At 41.9% G+C, this 27313-nt stretch overlaps 1 protein-coding gene across 1 annotated transcript in view; it reads right to left on the bottom strand.

The window, feature by feature from the left end:
• Positions 1-27313, bottom strand: part of CACNA1S (calcium voltage-gated channel subunit alpha1 S) — a 387018-nt gene that overhangs the window by 52985 nt on the left and 306720 nt on the right. The window contains exons 32-36 of the mRNA XM_073547926.1: positions 18461-18552; positions 14619-14778; positions 14415-14542; positions 10442-10538; positions 4721-4823 (exon numbers count right to left, since the gene is read on the bottom strand). Of these exons, the coding sequence (XP_073404027.1) occupies positions 4721-4823; positions 10442-10538; positions 14415-14542; positions 14619-14778; positions 18461-18552 (580 nt within the window). The remainder of the gene's footprint in view (positions 1-4720; positions 4824-10441; positions 10539-14414; positions 14543-14618; positions 14779-18460; positions 18553-27313) is intronic.

Below are 27313 nucleotides of genomic sequence, written 5' to 3'. Positions count from 1 at the left end.
GAGACTTGTGCGAGTTTTTTGCACGTCCGCCAGCGTCTACTTCCGGGAAGAAATTATTTCCATTTTTCAATTAGGGTTAGGGTTGGGGCTAGAGTTAGGGTTGTGGTTATGATTGGGATTACAGTTAGGGTTGGGATTGGGATTAGGGTTATTGGTGTGTTAGAGTTAGGTTTGTGGATAGGGTTATGGTTAGGATTAGGGTTAGGAGTGTGTTGAGCTTATGGTTGTGGTTAGGGTTATGGTTAGGGTTGGGATTGGTTAGAATTAGGGGGGTTCCACTGTTTAGGTACATCGGGGGTCTCCAAATGCGACATGGTGCCACCATTAATTCCAGCCAATTTTGCGTTCAAAAAGTCAAATGGTGCTCCCTCCCTTCTGAGTCCTGCCATGTGCCCAAACAGTGACTTTCCCGCACATACGGGAAAGTCACTTATACTCACAATACTGAGTATTGGCGTACTCAGGAGAAATTGCACAACAAATTTTGTGGTCTATTTTCTCCTGATACAATTGTGAAAATATAAAAATTTGGTTTCAAAGTAAACTTTTTGTGAAATAAGTAAACTGTTCATTTTTTACTTCCACATTGCTTTAGTTCTCATGAAGAACCTGAAGGGTTAATAAACTACTTGTATGTGGTTTTGCGCACCTTAAGGGGTGCAGTTTTTAGAATGGTGTCACTTTTGGGTATTTTTTGTTATATTGAGGAGTGGGCCAAAATATCTGAGAGGTGCAGAAGTCTCATTGACATTTACAGGAATCGTTTGATTGTAGTGATTGCCTTAAAAGGTTGTGCAACAAAATATTAAGTTAAGGGTATCATCATTTCTGTCCAGGCCTATTTCATGAGTTTTACTTTTTTAAAAAATTCTGTGGAAGCATGGTTGAAATGCAATGTCTGACTTTCATTTGTTCAGTTTCATAGCTTTTTTATTTATTATTACTTTTGTCAGATTCAAGTTATTTCTGGCACCATTGTGGGTTTTTCTGTCATTAAACGAGGGGCATCAACAATTTTGACCATGTGTCTACTTTCCATGATTTGGAGTCAGAGGTATATATGCCATGTGTTCACTGTTAGTTCTCCAATAACCAGCCTATTAGTCGAAACAGCCTGCGACCTCCTCCGTTAATCGTCAGTCAATTGTGTAAATGTCCGGACGATAGGGGGCAGAAGAGGGCTGACAAAAAGGTAACAGACAGGGTGATTCAGCCCTACCCTATCGGCTGTGATCTTTAACAATTAGTGTCAAGCGGTGGGATATTACAGAGTATCAGTAGCTGGATTATGCAATCATTCCTGTCACTGAAAACGTACACGGTTCTTGCGAGAATTCTGTGCAGAGTATTGAGCAATCAATGTTTTTATTATTTTTTCTTAATCTGGGACAATACTGTACATGTAGCAATTACATTCTTCCCCTTGTCTTGTTTTTCTGTCCTATCCTTTGTTTGGCAATTATGACTTGAGTTAGAGAGCCATGGTACAACCAGAAGGCCAATGGTGTTCTTATTGCCGTCTGCATGATGAAACAGATTGACTCCACTGGCAAAACTGGGCAACAAATGATTGCTGAACTGTTGCAATGTGACACAGAGCAAGTCCCGAGCCCTGATGAAGGTGACGGCAGCCAAGGCGTAGGTGGCGCTGCTACAGTGGTCCCACCTGGGAATGCCAGCCACATAAGCAACAAGGGTAGTGTGCACCCTCACCTGCAGATGGCCTTACAGCAAATTGGCGCAGTTGATCATGAGGGACGTCTGAACCTTGTTCAGCAATGCTGAGAGAGCTGAGTGAGAGCGACAAGCCGAACAAGTGTGTGTGTGTGGGGGGGTGGTGTCGTTATGGACAGTAAGGAACACGCTGCCACTTTAAGAGACAGCACCCCCTTGTCTGGTGTAATGGAATGTTCTGCTCCCCCCCTGCAGTAGACTGTGTTATTGAACTGCCCTGTGCTGAGGGGAGGGGTTGAATCTGATGAGCGTGTGAGCTGGAGCTGCTGCAGAGGACGTTGTGCATGTTGCTGTGAAAGAGGTCCCACAGCTTGGGACAGAGTGAACTCGTGAAATTGGACAGACTCTTCGGGTGTGGCAAGGGTGGCTGTCCTGTGCTAGTTTGAGAATCCACGAAGATACCGAGAAAGGGATTTACAGTTTCCAGGACCCAGAAGCAAGGAGAAGACCACGTTTCATGGAGCTGGCAGAGAGCCGTGCGCACCACCGTACTAGACTGTTGGGGGCCCCCCAGGACTAGATCTGAGTCCCCAACATCACAGTGAGTTTGTTCCTGTTTTGTGCACATGTCAGGGCCTAGTGTAGGCTTCAATAGACAGAATACGGCAGCCGTGTGGCCTGCTTAGTAGAGGCCAGGGAGGTTATACGTAGAGTAGCATCATTCTTTGTTTATTGTTTGCATTTGCTTGTGTGACATATATTGATTCTGTAATAGTTGGAGCACCGTGCTATTTGACGGCCCAACTAAAGAATACAACTCTTGTAAATTATCTTTTGCCATTGCATACTCCTGTTTGCACCTTGCTCATCCACTTCATTCCTTGCCTTCCAATAAATTTACCCATTGTTGTTTGCGCCTCATCTTGTGTACGGTAGTCTCCCTGCACTGTGGTTGTTCCCCGGCCATTGCTTCACAAGAGTACCATCTGAATTTAACCAGAAACCAGAAGGAGCCATCCACCCCACTGAGAAGTGAGTCCAGCAATGCCAACAGCTTTAAACCTCATACTGAGCATTTTCCTGTTATGGACAGGGACTTGGATATATTTCTGCAGGGGTTTGAAAAGGCCTGCAGACAGTATCACCTGCCTGAGACCAGTGGGCATGATATTTAACCCCAGGGCTCCAATGCAAACCTCTAGAGTGGTTCGCCTCTCTCCCTTGAGACCAAGACAGAGATTATGAGGCCACCAAACGGGCCCTGATATAGTATCAACTGACTCCTGAGATTTACCGCAAAAAGTTTCGGGCCCTCCTGTGTGGACCGCACGACAGCTACAGTGATGTCCTGGAAGGGATCAAAACCAACTTTGAGCAGTGGGTCCAAGGACAGTCACCACCTATGATGACCTGAAGGACCTGATGGTAAAGAAACAATTTTTTCATATTTACCCTGTGGAATGGGAGGAAACTGTGTCTTACAATTGGTCAGGATGATGGGAAAGTATAGTCCACAGCCTGTCAGAAGAGTGGAAAAGTGGTATCCACAGCCTATCGAGGGGCTGGAAAGTAGGCTACCCAGTCCGTCAGGGTGGTGTGAAATTTGGGTCCGCAGCTTGTCAGACAAATGGGAAAACTTTGTTCACCTGGGGAGACAGCCTACATAGCCGCTGTCCCTCAATGCCAGAGTGCCCAGAATGCATGTAATGCACTGCCTTCTGGACCCTCATCAGTCAGCGAGATAGCAGGACAAGTTAGTGGCCGAGAGGGTTCCTGTGAGGATGGGGCCTTAGGGTCACTTCTGGCTATCTTTAGTTGGGAATCTCAGACCTGTCTGGTGGCACTGAGTGACCTCTCGGAGAAGTCCATCTCTGAATCCCAGAAGGAGAGGGTACTGCTGGATCCAGGAAGGGTATCCAGAGGAGGTAGGCTTGGCAGACTATCTGCAAATCGGTCTCCCATGCAACCTCAAAAAAGGGGGAGGTTCCATAGAAAACATTAAAATCCATAAATCAACTCCAAAGAAATAAAAAAAAGCTTCAAATCTAAAACCCCCTTTGGAAAATAGAGATGCACCCATGTTTTTTTTATTTTTTTTCTAGGAAGAGCTTGTGATTGTAATTATCTGTATTTTAAAGTTCCGTGTTCATATATTTGAGATTAATTATTCACTCCCATTGTGTCCATAAAAGTCTTAGAAATGTGATATTTTTATCATTGTCAAAAACAAAGAAAAAAAAACACAGGTTGGCAACCCGGCTTTACCTCGCCTTGTAATATTTTGAGATTCTCTAGTGATTGGTATAGTGCTAATGATCTATCACAAGGCAAACCTTGATGCCTACTGGAGCTTTGTCTACACCATCAGCTGAAGAGTGTTGACTGCGGCAATGGAAATATAAAACAAAATAGAGCATGTGCAAAAGGTACTGTGAAAATATGAAGACAAAAAACTTGCAGTTATACTGTTTAGTGCAGTATGTTTTAAACTATATAAGAATGCGTTAGGCAGAAAATCCCTTTAAAGTGTAAATACAATTTCAGTTGAACTTGCAACAGCTGCATGTCCTCCTCCACTTCCCCTCTCCATATACTTTTACATGCAGCAAACGTAATCTGATCCGATAGTAATTGCATCAAATCTGCCAGATTTTAGACATTGAATTGAGAAAAAATGATCAGTCCAGGAGGCAGAAGAATTAAAAAAAAATTGGGAGGGGACAAAATAAAATATTACAAAGCTTATTATTTACACTTGTGCTATTACTTTTAAACTACATGTGTTATTTTTTTATAACGTAATATCCATTAGGCCGGGTTCATACATGCAAGAAACACGGCCGAGTCTCGCATGTTAATACTCCGCACTCAGGAGCGGAGCGGGCGGCTACATAGCAATACATGGAGCCGCTCTCCGCTCCCGAGTGCCGGCGGCAGTGCCAGGTATTAACATGCGAGACTCGGCTGTGTTTCTCGCATGTGTGATTCCGGCCTTACTTTTAGGTAACAAAGGTATATCATAAGAGACGTTGAACAAGTATCTTACCTTCAGTTTTTATCTTCAAAGCTGTCCTCACAAGTGAAAATAACGTAGCATTGAATGTAACAGTCCCATCACTATTTAAAGGCATGTTCATACTGACTAACCGCTACAAAAAAAAAGAAAATTAAAGATACTAAAGCATCACAAGCTAAAATGTTGCAGTAACATCTGTTACAGTCCTAATAAGAAGGAAAATCTGCCTATTGAATGTACCATCTGTTGAAGGTATCTACTTGGGAAATGATTTCATGATTTCCAACCCATAGAAGAGCCTTCAAACATGACATTTACTGAGCATAAAAAGGCTGTGCCTTACAGTTCCAGCAAAGTGGATGGGATTTATAGAGATCTCATGCCCACTGTGCTTCTTTTTTTCTAACTACGCATAAGCTGGCCTGCGATGTGTGTTTGAGATCTGCAAAACGTCAGTTTCTCTTGTTGGCACGCTGAGCTTTATCAGTGGAATTTCCACATACAATTTCCTTAGATACGGAAAACCACAGGTAAAACATTGTTTCCATTGTGGATGGAAGCGCACTAAAATCACATATAAACCACTCGTGAATGTATCAATAAAGATTTGTAAAAGCCAAATTCCAGGAAGTAGCAAACATAAAGCAGCTGTATTTAAAATATGTCATACGAACAGGAGACAAAATTGAGGTGTCAAAAATGAGATTCAAACGCGTCAAAAAACCCCAAAGCACAAGTAACCAAATTTATCTAATAGGTGCAGAAATGCTGCAGAAAATCAAAAACTCATGAAACTCATTTTGTGAATGTAGCCTTACAAAAAGCAAATCTCGTCTGTCTACACCCATTTTGTGGTTTTGGTATCTTGTCAGTAAAGAGCATGGTGCTTACTATTTTGGTAAGAAAATGTTGACTTAGTTTTTCAATTTGCATTGTAGAGATATAACTTTAACTAAGGCTGGTTTCACACTTGCGTGGGGCATAGCTGCGGAGGGCTGCGTAATTCCTCCGTTAAGCCCCGCCCACTGCCACACCTCTTCCATTCAGCTCCGCCTATGTCGGCATGCGTCCTGCGTACCCTATCTTTAACATGCAGGCCATGCGAATGTATGCGGATGCCTCCTCGATGCTGCGCCGACCGCAACAAAATGCAACATATTTGGTTCGACGCAGTTCGGCGCAGTGTCAAAACGACGTATGCGGAGGCATCCGCATACATTCGCATGGCCTGCATATCCAATGTTAAAGATAAGGTATGCAGGACACATGCCGACCTAGGCGGAGCTGAATGGAAGAGGTGCGGCAGTGGACGGGGCTTAACGGATGAACTACGCAGTCCTCCACAGCTATGCCCTACGCAAGTGTGAAACCAGCCTTAGGGAGCATGGTAACCTTAAGGGGGTATTTGTAGAATTATAATCTTCAAAGGTGCTCAGGGGGCATTATAGTCAAGGGACAAAAAAGGTCATAGAAAAAAGTCCAGCTCACTGTAGTAGACATCCTTGCGTGTTCGGAGCGCGGGGAACTCTGTGTCAAGGCGTGGAGCAATCAAAACATGAGAAATCCAGCTCAGCGAACTAGTGAAAAAACTTCTTCTTTATTCACCAAAAAGTGCTCAGCAGAGGATAAAACAGCATCAGCGTTGACAGTTACATGATATGTGACACATTGACGTGTTTCAGATGGCTACACACCCTTAATCATCAATAAGCGTCGATGTCACATATTGTGTAACTGTCAACACTGATGTTGTTTTACCCTTTGCAGAGCACTTTTTGGTGAATAAAGAAGTTTTTTCACTAGTTTGTTGAGCTGGATTTCTTATGTTTTGACAAAAAAAGGTCACTCTTACTTTCTAGAATGCACTCGAGACCTGTAAATTTTCTAGTTAACACAGCGGGAGGACACAGTGGGAGGACTATATGGCATGTCACAGTCGTAATTACTAACTAGAGGCTACACTGTGTGTGGAGCACATTAGCTGGCAATATTATTGTATGGTGCATTATTACCATCTTTTTGGCACTTGTATTTGAGGGCACTGCATATACAGCACTTTTTTTGACAGAATTAGGAAGAGGATAGATTTGTAAAGGTTGTGAAGTCCTCGAAATGCGAAAAGTCAAATGCGTATCTGTTGCAGATACAAGTCGTGTTTGAAAGAAGTCATCAAGTCAGTCTGAGCCAGATGGAAAAAAAAGGGACAAGTGAACAACTCCAAGTTAGAAAGATCATCATCTATAAGACACTGAATTTATCTGTTACTGTAGTCACTTATGGTCTGCGGAATTGGGACCTACCACTTTTTAGTGGTAATATTGGTTATTTTTATAGTGTTTTATTTCTTCATTTAGCAACACTTTCATGGTGCAATTCAGTCATTGTAGAAAGGTAGGAGGAAAGTGATACTATTGGTATTATAGATCTGTTTATAGTGGGTTTTATTGGGTATACAGTTGTGGCCAAAAGTATTGACACCCCTGCAATTCTGTCAGATAATACACAGTTTCTTCCTGAGAATGATTGCAAACACAAATTATTTGGTTTTATTATCTTCATTTATTTTGTCTTAAATGAAAAAACACAAAAAGAATTGTCCTAAAGCCAAATTGGATATAATTCCACACCAAACATAAAAAAGATGGTGGACAAAAGTATTGGCACTGTTCGAAAAATCATGTGATGCTTCTCTAATTTGTGTAAGTAACAGCACCTGTAACTTACCTGTGGCACCTAACAGGTGTTGGCAATAATTAAATCACACTTGCAGCCAGTTGACATGGATTAAAGTTGACTCAACCTCTGGCCTGAGTCCTTGTGTGTACCACATTGAGCATGGAGAAAAGAAAGAAGACCAAAGAACTGTCTGAGGACTTGAGAAACCAAATTGTGAGGAAGCATGAGCAATCTCAAGGCTACAAGTCCATCTCCAAAGACCTGAATGTTCCTGTGTCTACCGTGCGCAGTGTCATCAAGAAGTTTAAAGCCCATGGCACTGTGGCTAACCTCCCTAGATGTGGATGGAAAAGAAAAATTGACAAGAGATTTCAACGCAAGATTGTGCGGATGTTTGATAAAGAACTTCGACTAACATCCAAACAAGTTCAAGCTGCCCTGCAGTCCGAGGGTACAACAGTGTCAACCCGTACTATCCGTCGGCGTCTGAATGAAAAGGGACTGTATGGTAGGAGACCCAGGAAGACCCCACTTCTTACCCCGAGACATAAAAAAAGCCAGGCTGGAGTTTGCCAAAACTTACCTGAAAAAGCCTAAAACGTTTTGGAAGAATGTTCTCTGGTCAGATGAGACAAAAGTAGAGCTTTTTGGGCAAAGGCATCAACATAGAGTTTACAGGAGAAAAATAGAGGCATTCAAAGAAAAAAACACGGTCCCTATAGTCAAACATGGTGGAGGTTCCCTGATGTTTTGTGGTTGCTTTGCTGCCTCTGGCACTGGACTGTTTGACCGTGTGCATGGCATTATGAAGTCTGAAGACTACCAACAAATTTTGCAGCATAATGTAGGGCCCAGTGTGAGAAAGCTGGGTCTCCCTCAGAGGTCATGGGTCTTCCAGCAGGACAATGACCCGAAACACACTTCAAAAAGCACTAGAAAATGGTTTGAGAGAAAACACTGGAGACTTCTAAGGTGGCCAGCAATGAGTCCAGACCTGAATCCCATAGAACACCTGTGGAAAGATCTAAAAATGGCAGTTTGGAGAAGGCACCCTTCTAATATCAGGGACCTGGAGCAGTTTGCCAAAGAAGAATGGTCTAAAATTCCAGCAGAGCATAGTAAGAAACTCATTGATGGTTACCGGAAGCGGTTGGTCACCGTTATTTTGGCTAAAGGTTGTACAACCAAGTATTAGGCTGAGGGTGCCAATACTTTTGTCTGGCCCATTTTTGGAGTTTTGTGTTAAATGATCAATGTTTTTCTTTTTGCTTCATTCTCTTTTGTGTTTTTCATTTATGACAAATTAAATGAAGATAATAATACCAAAGAATGTGTTTGCAATCATTTTCAGGAAGAAACTGAGCATTATCTGACAAAATTGCAGGGGTGTCAATACTTCTGGCCACAACTGTAAGCATAGTAATACTATTTATTCACGGAAACCTTCAAGAAGAACCTGAAGACCCACCTGTTCCGACAAGCCTACAGCCTGCAATGATCCTCGGTCTACTGAACCACCGCACAACCAGCTCTTCCCTCGTCTACTGTATCCTCACCCATCCCTGTAGACTGTGAGCCCTCGCGGGCAGGGTCCTCTCTCCTTCTGTACCTGTGTGTCCCTTGTCTTGTACATGTTTATTGTACTTGTCTATATTTTCCCCTTTTCTCTGTAAAACGCCATGGAATAATTGGCGCTATATAAATGTATAATAGTAATAATTCACGATGTTAAACAAAGGAAATAACTGATCGATGGGATTTTAGATATGACTGAAAACACCAACAGAGATTGAACTACCCAAAACTGATGATAATAAAAAATAATTTTTATTGAATATAACAATTTTGGCACATACAGATAAAAACTAGAAAAAAAGGGGTATATTTGTACAGTGATTGAATAGTAGGCAAAAACATACAGGGCATCAAAAGGAAACAGTTGCATCTAATGTGGCTATAGCAGTCAGCCTTATTCTAAAAGCCCTTAGTATGTAGTAAGTGTATAGTGGAGGGTACACAATAATACTGGAACCCTATGCTTTTCAAGGTAGAGGTATATAATAATATATAAATGGTAGTATAAAGTGTTAACGTGCATGGATAAGGTATTCATAATACAAATACGTAGACAAGGTGCAATTGGCAGTGCATCACATGTGTAGAAGTGACACTTAGAAGTAAATAGAATTATTATAAAATTATCATACAATATTAGTATATAAGGAAATAAATCAAACAAGTGCTCACATTAATTGCAAACTATCTTAATGGAACACAAGGAAACAAAGTAATGAAGACTATACACAGACTAAGGAAAAATATTTAGCACTGGTCCCTCTTTCATACGTTTCGCCTATTGGCTTTTTCAGGGTTTCAGTATTATCTTGTACCCTCCATTATACACTCACTACATATTAAGGGCTTAGAATAAGGCTGACTGCTATAATAAGCACATTAGATGCAACCGTTTCCTTTTGATGCCTTGCGTTTTATGCCCACTAGGTGGAGCAGTTTTTCCATATATTAAGTGTGGTGCACTAATTGCTTGTACTTCAAATTAATATGAGCTTGCTACTGTGTCCTGTCATGGAACTGATATTGTATCAGGCTTGTAATGTTCTAGTTAATAGTTTATACATATGACTAATTACCACTTTATTCACTGTACAAATTTTTATCTGTCCAAATTGTTATATTCATAAAAAATTATTTATCATAATCATGTTTTATTCACGATGTTGTAGAAATGTTTGTGGTCATGCTGTGCCGGTATTATTGGAAATATGTTTTTGATTTTATTTGTATAGTGTGTTTTCTCCGTAAAATGATGTATTTTAGATGGAGGGAAATGGGGAGATGCGCTCTGCCATCAATAACAGGCTTCAGCAATCCAGTCCCTTTTCAAACAAGGTAGCCTTCGCTTCCAGAGAAGCCAAAGACCTCCGGAACGGCCTGTGCTGGAACCGTGGAGGGTGCTGGAAGGTGAGTTTATTACTTTTAAAACAATCCACGCATATTTTTTTTTTAATTTCACAGTCTGATAATCCCTTTAACAAAACAAAGTGTCTAACTTACTTTGCAAGCCACACGATGAGGACAGAATTTTCCAAAGCCTAGAGGTGGCTGAATTCTTCTTAGAAGAGTGACAACATCTAAATGTTTGATTCGTCCCCTTAGGGAAGGGTTAAAAATGAAAATCATCACTTATTTTAACTCACTGGTTTAAACCCATTCCCACCAAAGCCAATTTTTACTTTTGCTTCTTTCAAAAGCTATATCTTATTTTCCATCAATATAACCATATAAGGGTTTCCTTTTTGTGGGACAAGTTGAATTTTTGAATGACACCTTCCATTTTATCATACAATATACAGGAAAACGATGAAACTCTGAACCCTTCCCCACAATTCAAGCATTGTTTTTCCTTTATTTTTCTTTACAGCATTGATTGTGAGGGGAACATAGTTGATTAAAAAGAGTATCCAAGTTAGAATTATTACAGAGTTATCAATATTTTAGAGTTTTTTTTGTTTTTTTTTACTTCGGTGTTTTTTTTTTTACAATTTTTTTAATTTGTTAAAAAAAAAAATATAACATTTTGGTTTGTGAAGCTATTTTCTGAGACTTGTAACTGTTATTTTTCCATGGATGGGGCTTGGTGCACTAAAGATTTTTGTAGTAACCATTTTTGTTTGTATTTTGGGGTACAGGTTATACGCAGCAATACAAATGATAATTGTGGCCTTTCCATATTTTACCGTTCATGTTTACCGTATCTGTAAAATAATTTTAGATTTTGATAAAATAGGACTTTTTTGGCCATAGTGATACAAAATATATATTATTTCTTTGCTTTTAAAAGAAAAAAAGAGAGAGGGTAATTAGAATTTTGTCTTAAAAACATTTTTCCCTCACGTCCCTTACAGCAGCAATGGTATGGCAAATAAAAAATGGGTCAAAAAATGCTTTTTCATCATATCTCCAAACAAAAAGTGGAATAAAACGCGATCAAAAAGACAAATTTAAATAAAAATGGTATAGCTGAAAACACCATCTTGTCCCGCAAAAAAACAAGTCAAGTTTTTATTGTGTAAAAGCTCCAAAACATAAAACAAGATATAAATGAGTTATCGCTGTAATTGTACTAACCTGAGAAATAAAGCTACCTTATCAATTTTAACGCACGCAGAACAGTATACAGTATATATAAAAAAAAAAAAAAAAAAATATTTCTGAATTGCTGGTTTTTATTCATTCTCCCACCCAAAAATCGTAACAGAAAGCCTGTAAATTAGGCAGGCTGTCATCGCTATGGAAATGCCATACATGTGGATGCTAAATATGGTTTAGACAGACTGGGGCTCAGAATGAAGGGGGGATTTGGGAGCAGAGAATTTGCTGAATTTCTTTTGAAGGGTGATGAGCCATTTAGCTTTTCCAGAGCCTTTGTACTACCAGTAATGTAGAAGCCCCATATATTTCCGTTAACAGATGATGGACTTGAGTGGGGACTTGCTTTTTTGTGGATTGATTTGAAGCGTTTTTGGGACATTTTACATAATATTTAGGATCACATTTATCTGGCGCTCTACTGTACGCTGAGCACTTACTTTGAGGTTTCCATCTAAATCTCCGAGTGACGTGATTCAGATGAAACTCCGGAGGGTTCCACTTACTATAACGAGGCTGCAGAGTTACTCTGGAGTCCATCTGTCCTCTGTTCAGTATTGTTCTTTTAAGAAGTGCACAAAACTGTGATGGACTGCACTTTTATGCACACCTAAAAAGACGGACACCGTCAGATCACAGGCCAGATGGCATCTTCAGCGCCTCCATCTGCCTCATTATAGTGAATCTTCAGCTTGGTGTTCCATCTCAATTACATATTTCAGAGATTTATATGGAAACCCTTGTGTAAGCACTCAGCTTAGAGCGCAGGATGAATGCGTGCAGGGCCTTACTGCGATCTTTTGGGAGGCAGAAGGAACAAATCAAAAGCTGGTAAAGAAATGGCTTTATTTATCTTTTATGCCATTCCTCTTGCGGTATGTGATTAGTCGACTTTATTTTTTGGGTTGGTGCAATTAAAGCAATAAGAGACTTACAGTGCCTTGCGAAAGTATTCAGCCCCCTGGAACTTTTCAACCTTTTCCCACATATCATGCTTCAAACATAAAGATACCAAATGTAAATTTTTGTTGAAGAATCAACAACAAGTGGAACACAATTGTGAAGTTGACCGAAATATATTGGTTATTTTAAATTTTTGTGGAAATTCAAAAACTGAAAAGTGGGACGTGCAATATTATTCGGCCCCTTTACTTTCAGTTCAGCAAACTCACTCCAGAAGTTCATTGTTGATCTCTGAATGATCTAATGTTGTCCTAAATGACTAATGATGATAAATACAATCCACATGTGTGTAATCAAGTCTCCGTATAAATGCACCTGCTCTGTGATAGTCTCAGGGTTCTGTTTGAAGCACAGAGAGCATCATGAAGACCAAGGAACACAACAGGCAGGTCTGTGATACTGTTGTGGAGAAGTTTAAAGCTGGATTTGCATACAAAATGATTTCCAAAACTTTAAACATCCCAAGGAGCACTGTGCAAGCGATCATATTGAAATGGAAGGAGTATCATACCACTGCAAATCTACCAAGACCCGGCCGTCCCTCTAAACTTTCATCTCAAACAAGGAGAAGATTGATCAGAGATGAAGCCAAGAGGCCCATGATCACTCTGGATGAACTGCAGAGATGTACAGCTGAGGTGGGACAGTCTGTCCATAGGACAACAATCAGTCGTACACTGCACAAATCTGGCCTTTATGGAAGAGTGGCAAGAAGAAAGCCATTTCTCAAAGATATCCATAAAAAGTGTTGTTTAAAGTTTGCAACAAGCCACCTGGGAGACACACCAAACATGTGGAAGAAGGTGCTCTGGTCAGATGAAACCAAAATCGAACTTTTTGGCAACAATGCCAAACGATATGTTTGGCGTAAAGGCAACACAGCTCATCACCCTGAACACACCATCCTCCCCACTGTCAAACATGGTGGTGGCAGCATCATGGTTTGGGCCTGCTTTTCTTCTGCAGGGACAGGGAAGATGGTTAAAATTGATGGGAAGATGGATGGAGCCAAATACAGGACCATTCTTGAAGAAAACCTGTTGGAGTCTGCAAAAGACCTGATACTGGGATGGAGATTTGTCTTCCAACAGGACAATGATCCCAAACATAAAGCAAAATCTACAATGTAATGGTTCACAAATAAACGTATCCAGGTGTCAGAATGGCCAAGTCAAAGTCCAAACCTGAATCCAATCGAGAATCTGTGAAAAGAGCTGAAAACTGCTGTTCACAAACGATCTCCATCAAACCTCACTGAGCTCGAGCTGTTTGCCAAGGCAGAATGGGCAAGAATTTCAGTCTCTCGATGTACAAAACTGATAGAGACATACCCCAAGCGACTTGCAGCTGTAATAGCAAAAGGTGGCGCAACAAAATATTAAGTTAAAGGGGCTGAATAATATTGCACGCCCCACTTTAAAGTTTTTGAATTTCCACAAAAATTTAAAATAACCAATAAATTTCATTCAACTTCACAATTGTGTCCCACTTGTTGTTGATTCTTCACCAAAAATTTAGATTTGGTATCTTTATGTTTGAAGCATGATATGTGGGAAAAGGTTGAAAAGTTCAAGGGGGCAGAATACTTTCGCAAGGCACTGTATATTGAGTTTTTATGTTTCGCTGTGGTCACATTAAAAGACGCTTTTTATTGCAAAAACTTGATGCCATATTTTGAGAGCTATAATTTTCCTATATATCTGCTGACAGTCATGCGAGGGCTTGTTTTTTCCGGGATGAGTTGAAGCTTTTATTAGTATCATTTTCGCTCACAAAACGTTTTTTGATCACTTTAGAAAACATGAGAAAAATAAGAAGAAAGAACGGTGTCATTAGCCTTTATAAGTGGATATGAAATAGTTTTTCACACTACTGTACACAGGTTAGAAGTATGTATACACATATAAGTACGTACTTTGCCTCTGGATCATACTCAGCCCATATCCTTTTAAATTCATCCAAGTGATGTGGACCAAGAATTGACCAATCACGGGTAAGGTAGTCAAAATTATCCATGATCACAGCAACAAAGAGATTGATAATCTGCAAAACAGAATTTTATAATTTTCTTCACCACACATATAGTGGTAAAATGGAAAAAGAAATATTTTTTACTTACCAAAAATGCGCATAACATGTAGAAACTTATAAAATAGAAGTATGCAAAGCCTGTTCCACATGTATATTCCTCACCCGGCAAAAAATCTGACTCTGGGTCACACATTTTTCCATAAGAACAGGCCAAAAGGATCTCATGCCAGGCCTCTCCAGTAGCACACCTGAAACACAAGTTGCAATGTAAAACAGTAGTCCAGTATATTTTTGGCAATATTTATAGATGTAGCTAAATGACTTTTAGCTCATATCTCCCCTTTCACTGACCTATCCAGACTAGAGATGGGCGAACCCGAACAGTAAAATCGTACAGTGACACCATTCTAAAAACTGCACCCATCAAACTACAATGTAGAAGTTTACTAACCCTTCAGGTGTTTCACAGGAACCGAAGCATTGTGAAAGAAAAAAAATAACATTTAACTTTTTCTTTTTTTTACAAAAATTTTACGTTAGCCCCAAATGTTTTATTTTCACAAGGGTAACAGGAGAAAATGAACACCAAAATTTGTTGTGCAATTTCTCTTGAGTACGCCAAGACCCCATATGTGGGGTAAAAGTCTATTTGGGAGCATGGCAGGGCTCAGAAGGTAAGGAACACCATTTGACTTTTGGAACGTAAAATTGGCTAGAATTTGACAGCGGACGCCATGTCGCATTTGAAGAGCTCCTAATGTGCCTAAACAGTGGCAACCCCCCACAATTGACCCATTTTGAAAACTAGAGCCCTCAAGGAATGTATCTAGATGTGTGGTGAGCTCCTTGGACCCCCAGGTGCTTCACAGAAGTTTATAACTTCTAAAAAAAAAAAATAATCACATTTTTCCAACAAAAATGTACTTCAACCCCAAATTTTTTAAGGTAACAGGAGAAAATGTACCCTAAAATGTGTTGTGCGATTGCTCCTGAGTATGTCGATACCCATTATGTGGGGGGGAAAGTACTGTTTTGGTGCACGGAATGGCTTGGAAGGGAAGGAGTGATGTTTTAGAACTCAGATTTTGATGGAATGGTCCGAGGGTATCATGTCGCATTTGGAGAGCCCCTCATGTGCCTAAACAGTGGATAAACCCCACAAGTGACACCATTTTGGAAACTAGACCCTTCAAGGAATTTATCTGGATTGTGATGAGCACCTTGAATCCACAGGTGCTTCACAGTATTTTACAACGTTGATCTGTGAAAATGAAAAAAATACATTTTTCCCACAAAAATGTTGTTTTAGCTCAAATTTTTTTTCATTTTCACAAAAATAGCAGGAGAAAATGGGCCTCAAAATGTGTTGTGCAATTTTTCCTGAGAACGCCAATACCCTATATGTAGTCAAAAACTACTTTAGAGGCACAGTGCAAACTCAGGAGGAAAGAAGAGCCATATTGGAGTTCAGATTTTGCTTGGCTGGTTTGAGGGTGCAATGTCACATTAGCAGAGCCCCTGAGGTGCCAGAACAGCAGAACCCCCATAAGAGACCCCATTTTACAGACTACACCTCTCATTGAATTCATCTACATGTCTCAATGAATTCATCAATGAGTTCATTTCTTTCGGTTTATCTTTAGGTATGTGCATTTAGTGCAGGTAAGGGTATCTCCTCCTTTCTTTTGACCTGGAAATAACATTTAAAATGCTCCTGTCTAGCTGTGTGTCCATGTTTGGGACCTGGTCCTACTCAGCCCTCATTCACACAGGACGTCACTATGATGCAAGGTAAGGTTTTAATTTTTAGCGGTTAGGACAATGCTAAACTTGGGTACACCTTGACGTTGGTGGGATGGCTTTTATGCTTTTTTGATCAAAAAAGGTGTTTACTAAGTACTAGAGATGAGCAAATAGCTTTGCATAAGTCCTTATCCAAAAAGCTATAGCGCTTACTGAATAGCTGCATCGGGAATCCGGATACTTGGAGCGCTCCCAATAATCAGCTGTTCGGCGCCGCAGCTGCATGTGTCGCGGCTGTGAGACAGTCACAATACATGCATGGAGAGCCCAATAAACAGGCTGGGGATGGGGGATATTATTAGATAAAGGGACCAAGATGGGAGTATTTTATTAGAAGAATGGGCTAGGATGGGAACATTATTACATATGGGTGTACCCGTATTTCCTTATAGGATCTAGAATGCCACAAGGTCCCATAGATCTGGCCAAAATGCAGTTGGGAAACCAGGTCCAAATTTTGCATCGGGGCCTATCAGATTCTAGTTCTGTCATTGCCTGTGAATGCAGTATGAAGTGAGTAAGCAAGTCTTCCATGGTTTTTTCATCTGCAAATCCCAGTTAGGCTAGGTTCACATTTGCGGATGGCCGAGCTGCGGAGGGATGCGGACTTCCTCTGTGAAGCTCTGCCCACTGCCACACCTCCTCCGGTCAGCTCCACCTACGTCTGCATGCGGCCTGCGTACCTATCTTTAACATTGGGTATGCAGGCCATGTGGATGTATGCGCATGCATCCGCATGTGTCGTTTTGACGATGCAGAGACCGCATCAAATTGCAACATGTTGCATTTGACGCGGGTCGCCGTATCGTCAAAACGACACATGCAAAGGCATCTGCATACATCCGCACGGCCTGCATACCCAATGTTAAAGATAGGTACGCAGGCCGCATGCAGACATAGGCGGAGCTGACTGGAGGAGGTGCGGCAGTGGGCAGAGCTTCACAGAGGAAGTCTGCATCCTTCCGCAGCTCGGCCATCCGCAAATGTGAACCTAGCCTTAGAAAGGGGCGATCTGCTCTGCTTCAAAAGAGACATGGACAGCTATGTCACACAAGGTGGGACCAGTATTTTGTAACACTTTGTGGGATTGCAATAATTTTATAAATATAACAAGAACAGTGTGATCAAAGAAAAACATTTAGCGAATGAGAGATTGGAGATACATGTCAAGCAAATACAGCTGAATAGAACTAACTAACGTCTGAATGCACAACTGTTTTGCTCTCAAAAATCCAAATGGATCCCCATGTCATAGTCAAAATTTGTCGCAAGCAGTATCAGTTACTGAACTCTATTACTCAGGTGTCAACATCTCAGTTTGCTGAATGTGGAATAATGATGTGGGGTATGTTTTCTTTGCATATCTTGGGTCCTCTGAATCCTGTGATAGATGTCTTGAAGTTCATGCCTTCATGGCAGCTGTTTAATCAACGTAATAAAAACACTTTGAGCAGGACAATGATTGATGGCACAAGGGTCAAATTGCTATGGATTGGCTCCAAGAACATGACAGCAAGTTTTCCTTGCTTCCCTAGCTGTCACAGACCCCAGATATATTACTATAGAGAATTTGTAGAATGATGTAGAAGTGGCTGCTCAAAGCATATCAGTTCCTTCATCATACATTCAGTTCTGAAAGCCAAAGGAGACTCAATGCTCTACTGGATGGGTGTATCTAATACAATGGTTGTTCAGGGTACATTGTCTAGATTTGTTATAGAAACTGCTAAAGTTCCTATGGTCTACTTGTATTAACTTTGAACAGGGTTTCCACTTTTAGAAAACGTGACCTCAAGTAGTGACATCATATCAACACAGGTCACATCACCGCTGCAGCCAATCACAGAGCTTAGTGACTTGCTATAGTGATGTGAGCTGTCACCATTATGGCAATGCTGCAGACAAAACACTGAGACTGGAGTAGCATGGAGGGTGAGAACTATCTATTTTTGTTATTTTACATGACAGGTAGCTTATGGAGTCCACTTTTTCTAAATGTGGAAAATTCCTATAAAGGACATCATGTTACAGAAGCACTTTAGCATTTACACAAAACCTTGGGAGATGTACAGGAATCTAATGCAATATGCCATATAATTTACTGATAGATGACAAAATGAAAATCACCTGAAAAGTAGCAATACTGCCTGTGGAAAGGTCTGGAAGTTATTGTTTCGATTTATTTGTGTTCCATCAACCATGGCAATTTTACCAAAGACCTGAAAAATAGAACATTATCATGTTACAATTTATAATCAGCATCAAGACAGGCTGAGAACTATCATTTCTTAATGCAAAGGTAAAGTGTCATTTACTTTTTAAGTTAAAAGTAATTATCAAAACATGATATGTAAAAATTTTAAACATCAAATATTGCAATTGCTTTTTTTTTTTCAATTTCATTTTTAAGCAGCAATTGAGGCTACCATTTTGTGTAATGTAAACAAAAACCAGCAAATAATTCCAGCGGATGCTTCCTACTTGGCCATAAAATCCATTTTATTTTTATCTTTTAAAATAGTTCCATGTGGCAGAAACCCAAATATATACAGGGGGTCAGAAGAAAAAAAGGGCACACTGCTGCTTTATCTTCTGACCCCCTGTATATATTTGGGTTTCTGCCACATGGAACTATTTTAAAAGATAAAAATAAAATGGATTTTATGGCCAAGTAGGAAGCATCCGCTGGAATTATTTGCTGGTTTTTGTTTCTTTTGCAACATGGGTGTGCCTCTCCCATTACAACTCCGTGCGGCTTCCTGGCAGTGAGCAGAACCACTAAGGACGTCTAACTGGGTGAGCTGGCTATAATTTTTCTTGTTTGATTTTGTGTAATGTGTCGCTTCCCAACACACACAAGGCAAATACGGCACACACTGCATAGGAGAAGTCATGTTGAAGAATTGTGCATCCATTGGATCACGCAGGTGTAGGGAGGAGGCGGAGATACTCACTGCTTCCCCTCTCTCCTAGGTGCTTATCCTGTGCGCCTTATGCGGTACCCGGATGGTGTACCTGTTTATTAATGTCTTAATTTCTTGTTGTGTTCATGTACTGTGCTTATGCTGCATCATTGTAATGTATGTGCTGTGTATGCTCTGTTCATATGCTCCGTCATTGTATTGTGTAATGACTACAGTGCAGGGTTAGTTGGTGGGCTGGACCAGCAGCAAAAAGGGAGCAGCAAGCTTCGGCTTCCAGTCAGATTCCGATATGTACAGTGAGGCCTCATTATACACCTGTATAAGGATCTAGTGATGCAGTGTAGACTGTTATTCAGCATTGCTGTCTCCTCAGATAGTAAGCTCTTGTGATCAGACCCCTGCTCCTCGCTCCGGTCTCTCCTTCACAGTGAGGCCTCATTATACCCCTGGGCCCTGTATAAGGATCTAGTGACGCAGTGTAGACTGTTATTCAGCATTGCTGTTTCCTCAGATTGTCAGCTCTTGTGATCAGGCTCCTGCTCCTCGCTCCGGTCTCTCCTGTACAGTGAGGCCTCATTTTACCCCTGTATAAGGATCTAGTGACGCAGTGTAGACTGTTATTCAGCATTGCTGTGTCCTCAGATTGTCAGCTCTTGTGATCAGGCCCCGGCTCCTCGCTCCGTTCTCTCCTGTACAGTGAGGCCTCATTATAGCCCTGTATAAGGATCTAGTGACACAGTGTAGACTGTTATTCAGCATTCCTGTTTCCTCAGATTGTCAGCTCTTGTGATCAGGCTCCTGCTCCTCGCTCCAGTCTCTCCTGTACAGTGAGGCCTCATTATACACCTGTATAAGGATCTAGTGATGCAGTGTAGACTGTTATTCAGCATTGCTGTTTCCTCAGATTGTAAGCTCTTGTGATCAGGCCCCGGCTCCTCAGTTGTAGCCTTACCATGTATTGTGGCATTTTTTGTTCATGTGCTTTGTGAAGTAAGTGCTGTGATATGTGTTGGTGCACATGATGCATCCTGATCCAAATGTGGCGCCCCTGAGGCTCAGTCGCCACAGAGGTACTGCACCTTCTCCTAAGGTGTAGTGTCCCACCATCCAGGTAAGGTGGGAACTCCTTTCCACGTTCCAACACCCGCACCCCACACAACAGGATAGTTCTGCACAACCACATTGCGTCTCAGTGCTTAGAGAGTAGCAGAGCACCTCTGGTGGTTCCCTGCTTGGAACACTGGATGTGCTGGGAGGTGGGTGGAGTTGAGATATATAAAAGAGTGGGAAAGTGTAGGATTACAGGTTCAGTCTGGCAGAAGGTCAGGCGGTAAGAAGTCACTCAGACAGGAGTGAGGATCCCTGGAAGAAGGGATGGAGGAAGGAGTGCTGCAGCTGCCTCAGTGATCTGAGCCAGCTGGCACGGGAAAGGGAAAGAAGGAGAAAGACGTAGAACTGCAACCTAAGCTTCCATAAGAGAGAGAAGGATCAGTACGGAACAAAGGAGTAAGGAGAACAGAGAGGATGTGGGTTGGAAGAGGAACCCTGCCTATAGGTTCTCAGCGCAAGGCTGGGGCCCGGTCCCCAAGGTTGTATGGACACTTATGGTTCTGCAGCAGACACCGGTGGAGTAGTTGGCTGTAAATGCACTACTCCCATCTAAGACTTGGGGCACAACAGCAACTGATTAGAGAGCCGGGGCTCAGGAGAAGGGAGTCCCCGAAGCAGGCTACAGCTGTCTGCCGTATGAGTAGAGTTCTTGGGAACATCTGACAGGAGGAACTCCAGAGTACCACGGTTCTGGAGATCTTCACACTTTAAGGCGCAATAGAGGAGTCGTTCAGGAAAGGTACATGTTGGCGGAGTGTTGGAGGGGAGCTTTCCATCTTGCCTGGAGGTTGGCTGAGTCTCTGACCCGGAGGACACGGCCCGGAGGCAGGCACCCTTGTGTATCGCAGACTGTGAGTAAAGCTTTGGAACTGCAAGCCTCAGTGTCCTCCATTCATTCTTGCGCCAACCCGCTCAGCACCGCTACATCTGGGTACCATCTTTTACACTGCCTGCGCCTTTCCACAACCATTACAACTACACTGCCCTGGGACATCAGCCCTGCCTGTGGAGGGCTATACCATCACAGCTGCACCATACCATCTGTCCCAGAGGATCTGTCTGCAGCGTCGGCTTAATACCTCCCTTGCCGAGCACCACAGGTGGCGTCACGAACTATTCCATTCCACTTAATCTATATTACATTCCCCCGTTATTTGGGTGCCCAGGGCCACGGACTGGGTCACCGCCGCTGTGACACATCCCACTGACATTGGCCCGGTACAGAGTACCCCACGGCCCTGGGAGGGCGACCCACAAACGCAGGTCTGTGCGTCCCTATGTTAAGTATAGTGATGTATTCTGGAACAGGATGCATCAGGATTGCTACGCATCACAACGCACCGTACCACAACGCTAGTGTGAACGCAGCCCCACTCGTGCAGCCCCTAACCAGGTGCCCCCATGTTATATACATGCTCCCAATACATTTTATTATCATTACCACACTGTAACATAAGGCACAAGCCCTTCTAGTGAGGTGGGAAAGTTCACTGTATGACAGAGCAGCATGCGGACATAGTCTATATTATGTCTGCATACAGCACATCCCTCGCTTCCGAGCATGCTCAGTGCCGCAAAACAGATTCCTGCACACGGAAGCACACGGATCCATGTTGTCCTGGATCCGTGCTCCATAGAGCTCCATGTTAATTCCAGACGTGTAGCCGCGGATCCCTGCGTCTCCCTGTGCCTGTGTGTTTTTCAGATGACACAAAACTGCATCAAGTTGCGTTTTTGTGCATCTGATAAAATATGCAGACACAGCGATCCATGGGAAAATGGTGACATCTGGATGTACACGCAAGTCCCATCCGTCACCACTGAAAGTCAATGGAGACGAAAACGAATCCGTGTGCATCCAAAATATGCAAGTGTGAGACCAGTTTAACCCTATATAATGATTGGAGCTGGACCTGATCTCTCCACAGGTTTTACCTAAAATCACTTTATATTTCTTACCCTACCCTTAGGGCTCATAGTCACTTGCGAGAGACTCGCGTGATTCTCGTGCGAGTCTCTCGCATGGAAACCTGGCACTGCCGCCGGCACTCAGACTGGAGCGTGCGGAAGCATAGAAGTACATGTAGCCGCACGCTCCGGTCCCGAGTGCTCGTGGCAGTGCCAGGTTTCCATGTGAGAGACTCGCACGAGAATCATGAGAGTCTCTCGCTAGTGAGCATGAGCCCTTAGCAGCAACAACTGATGTCGTCTATCCTCCTCCCTGTAGTGTTGTCCTGAATCCTCCTGGCCCTGCGATCAACGGGATCCGTTACATAGCAGCACTAACGCACCCTTTGGCCGCAATGATACTAACGCATCCAAAATCGGCATGATGCGTTACTTCATGATGTACCCTCGAATGCGGTCTGCAGCATTTGGGGGTGCGTCATGAAGTAACGCATCATGCGTTTGGATGCGTTAGTAGCATTGCGGCCAAAGGGTGCGTTAGTGCTGCTATGTAATGGATCCCGTTGAACGCAGGGCCATTAACGCAATGTGAACCTGGCCTAACGCTATGAGAAGATGATATACCAAACAATGTGCTGAGTCTCTCCTCCTGCACATACTATATACTGTATGTATACGCCATGGATGAGGGGCCAGTAAAGTAGATCTTTATTCGGGACTAAAGGTAACTCATTATAAATAATATCCCAAACTCTGATGATCCCCCAGAGCACCATCAAATCCATTATCATCAAATGGAAAGAACATGGTACCACAAAAAAACCTGCAAAGAGAGGGCTGCCCCCCAAAACAGCAGCACAAAGACCAAAGGCCCGCAGCACAAAGATCTAAAGTAACCCTGAAGGAGCTGTAGAGTTGCAAATCAGAGGCTAGAGTATCTGACCATATGACCACAATAATTTGTAAACTCCATAGAGGAGGCCTTTATGGAAGAGTGGGCACAAAAAAACAGCCTTTGCTTACACACAAAAATTGTAAGGCTCTTCAAAAGTTTACAAAAATACATGTGGGAGGAAGGCGCTGTGGTCAGATAAGGCCAAAATTGAACTTTTGACCATCAAGGTAAATGCTATGTCTAGCGCCAAACCAACACAGCTCATCACCCAAAGAACACCAACCCCACAGGAAAACATGGTGGTGACAGAATCATGCTGTGGGGATGTTTTTCGGCAGCAGGGATAAGGAAAATGGTCCGAGTCAAGGAGAAAATGGATGGTGTGAAATACAGAGATATTGAACAAAACCTGTTTCAGTTTGTCAGTGATTTGAGACTGGGATGGAGGCTCACCTTCCAACACTACTAAAGGAACACTAGAGTGATTTAATGGGAAACATGTAAATGCCTAGACCTTAATTCAATTGATAATCTGTTGTCATGCTTGAAGATTGCTGTTCACCAGAGGAAACCATCTAACTTGAAGGAGCTAGAGCAGTTTTGACTTGAGGAATGGGCAAAAATCCCATCGGCAAGATGTATAAGCACATAGAGACTTATCAAAAGTGACTTGCAGCTGTAATTGCTGTAAATAAGGCTCTTCAAAGTAATGAATTTAGTGGGGTGAATAATTATGCACACTGAAGTTTTCAGTTATTTTGTCTTATTTGTTGTTTGCTTCACAATAAAAAGAAAACCAAATTTTCACAGTTCTAGACATGTTCTTTAACCCCTTAGTGATGGAGCCAATTTGAGGGCCAATTTTTACAATTCTGACCACTGTCACTTTATGAGGTTATAGCTCTGGAACGCTTTAACGGATCCCGCTGATTCTGAGATTTTTTTTCGTGACATATTTTACTTCATGTTAGTGGTAAAATTTCTTCAATATGACTTGCGTTTATTTATGAAAAAAAACGGAAATATGGCGAAAATGTTTAAAATTTTGAAATTTTCAAACTTTTAATTGTTATGCCCTTAAATCAGAGCGATATGTCACAAAAATACTTTATAAATAACATTTCCCACATGTCAGCTTTACATAAGCACAATTTTGGAACCAACATTTTTTTTATTAGGAAGTTATAAGGGTTAAAAGTTGACCAGCGATTTCTCATTTTTACAACAAAATTTAGAAAACCATTTTGAGAGGTCAATATGACAGAAAATACCCAAAAGTGACACCTTTCTAAAAACTGCACCCCACAAGGTGCTTAAAACAACATTCAAGAAGTTTATTAACCCTTTATGTGCTTCACAGGAACTGAAGCAATGTGGAAGGAAAAATAAACATTTAACTTTTTTTTACAAACATTTTACTTCAGAACCAATTTTTTATTTTCACAAGTGTAGAAAGAGAAAATTAACTCCAAAATTTGTTGCGCAATTTTTCCTGAATACATCAATACCCCATATGTGGGAGTAAACCACTGTTTGGGCGCACAGCAGGGCTTGGAACGGAAGGAGCACCATTTGACTTTTTCAATGCAGAATTGGCAGGAACTGAGATCGGACACCATGTTGCCTTTGGAGAGCCCCTGATGTGCCTAAACAGTGGAAACTCCCAACAAGTGACACCATTTTGGAAACTAGACCCCTTAAGGAACTTCTCTAGATGTGTGGTGAGCACTTTGAACTCCCAAGTGCTTCACAGTAGTTTATAACGCAGAGCTGTGAAAATAAAAAATAATTTTTTTTAATCAAAAATGAATTTTTAGCCCTCTATTTTTTATTTTCACAAGGGTAACAGGAGAAACTGGACCACAAAAGTTGTTTTGTAATTTGTCCTGAGTACGCTGATACCCTATATGTGGGAGGGAACTACTGTTTGGGCGCATGGGAGAGCTCGGAAGGGAAGGAGCGCCATTTTGGAAAACAGACTTTGAAGGAATGTTCTGCGGGCGTCATGTTGTGTTTGCAGAGCCCCTGATGTGCCTAAACAGTAGAAACCCCCCACAAGTGACCCCATTTTGGAAAGTAGAATCCCCAAAGAGCATATCTAGATGTGTGGTGAGCACTTTGAACCCCTAAGTGCTTCATAGAACTTTATAATGCAGAGCCATGAAAATAAAAAAATCATTTTTTTCCCACAAAAATGATTTTTTAGCCCCCAGTTTTCTTTAATTTTCCCAAGGGTAACAGGAGATATTAGACCCTCAAAGTTGGTGTGCAATTTGTCCTGAGTACGCTGATGCCCCATATGCCCTGGCAGCCGAGACCCCGGAGAAAATACGACTCTGGCGGGTGCTACAGTGGGGAAAAAAAGTATTTAGTCAGTCAGCAATAGTGCAAGTTCCACCACTTAAAAAGATGAGAGGCGTCTGTAATTTACATCATAGGTAGACCTCAACTATGGGAGGCAAACTGAGAAAAAAAAATCCAGAAAATCACATTGTCTGTTTTTTTTTCATTTTATTTGCATATTATGGTGGAAAATAAGTATTTGGTCAGAAACAAGCAATCAAGATTTCTGGCTCTCACAGACCTGTAACTTCTTCTTTAAGAGTCTCCTCTTTCCTCCACTCATTACCTGTAGTAATGGCACCTGTTTAAACTTGTTATCAGTATAAAAAGACACCTGTGCACACCCTCAAACAGTCTGACTCCAAACTCCACTATGGTGAAGACCAAAGAGCTGTCAAAGGACACCAGAAACAAAATTGTAGCCCTGCACCAGGCTGGGAAGACTGTATCTGCAATAGCCAACCAGCTTGGAGTGAAGAAATCAACTGTGGGAGCAATAATTAGAAAATGGAAGACATACAAGACCACTGATAATCTCCCTCGATCTGGTGCTCCACGCAAAATCCCACCCCGTGGGGTCAGAATGATCACAAGAACGGTGAGCAAAAATCCCAGAACCATGCGGGGGACCTAGTGAATGAACTGCAGAGAGCTGGGACCAATGTAACAAGGCCTACCATAAGTAACACACTACGCCACCAAGGACTCAGATCCTGCAGTGCCAGACGTGTCCCACTGCTTAAGCCTGTACATGTCCGGGCCTGTCTGAAGTTTGCTAGAGAGCATTTGGATGATCCAGAGGAGTTTTGGGAGAATGTCCTATGGTCTGATGAAACCAAACTGGAACTGTTTGGTAGAAACACAACTTGTCATGTTTGGAGGAAAAAGAATACTGAGTTGCATCCATCAAACACCATACCTACTGTAAAGCATGGTGGTGGAAACATCATGCTTTGGGGCTGTTTCTCTGCAAAGGGGCCAGGACGACTGATCCGGGTACATGAAAGAATGAATGGGGCCATATATCGTGAGATTTTGAGTGCAAACCTCCTTCCATCAGCAAGGGCATTGAAGATGAAACGTGGCTGGGTCTTTTAACATGACAATGATCCAAAGCACACCGCCAGGGCAACGAAGGAGTGGCTTCGTAAGAAGCATTTCAAGGTCCTGGAGTGGCCTAGCCAGTCTCCAGATCTCAACCCTATAGAAAACCTTTGGAGGGAGTTGAAAGTCCGTGTTGCCAAGCGAAAAGCCAAAAACATCACTGCTCTAGAGGAGATCTGCATGGAGGAATGGGCCAACATACCAACAACAGTGTGTGGCAACCTTGTGAAGACTTACAGAAAACGTTTGACCTCTGTCATTGCCAACAAAGGATATATCACAAAGTATTGAGATGAAATTTTGTTTCTGACCAAATACTTATTTTCCACCATAATATGCAAATAAAATGAAAAAAAAAACAGAATGTGACTTTCTGGATTTTTTTTTCTCAGTTTGTCTCCCATAGTTGAGGTCTACCTATGATGTAAATTACAGACGCCTCTCATCTTTTTAAGTGGTGGAACTTGCACTATTGCTGACTGACTAAATACTTTTTTTCCCCACTGTATACACTTTTTCCACAGCGCTGTTAATTAATGGCTCTGTGGTTTAAGTACCCTTAACTACCGCCGTTAAAAGAAGTATCGGCGGTCGTTAAGGGGTTAAATGAGCTGAACTGAGGCAAATACTCCAGGTGGTGAATTAAAAAAAAAGGAAAAATGTCAAGGTGAATACTTTTCTTATAATGCTCTCAAA

The sequence above is a fragment of the Dendrobates tinctorius genome, unplaced genomic scaffold, assembly GCF_039654945.1.
Source record: "Dendrobates tinctorius isolate UK_male_01 unplaced genomic scaffold, ASM3965494v1 ptg000011l, whole genome shotgun sequence".
NCBI lineage: Eukaryota > Metazoa > Chordata > Amphibia > Anura > Dendrobatidae > Dendrobates > Dendrobates tinctorius.
Note: the sequence above shows the minus strand (reverse complement) of the source record. Positions and strands in the feature narration are given on the sequence as shown.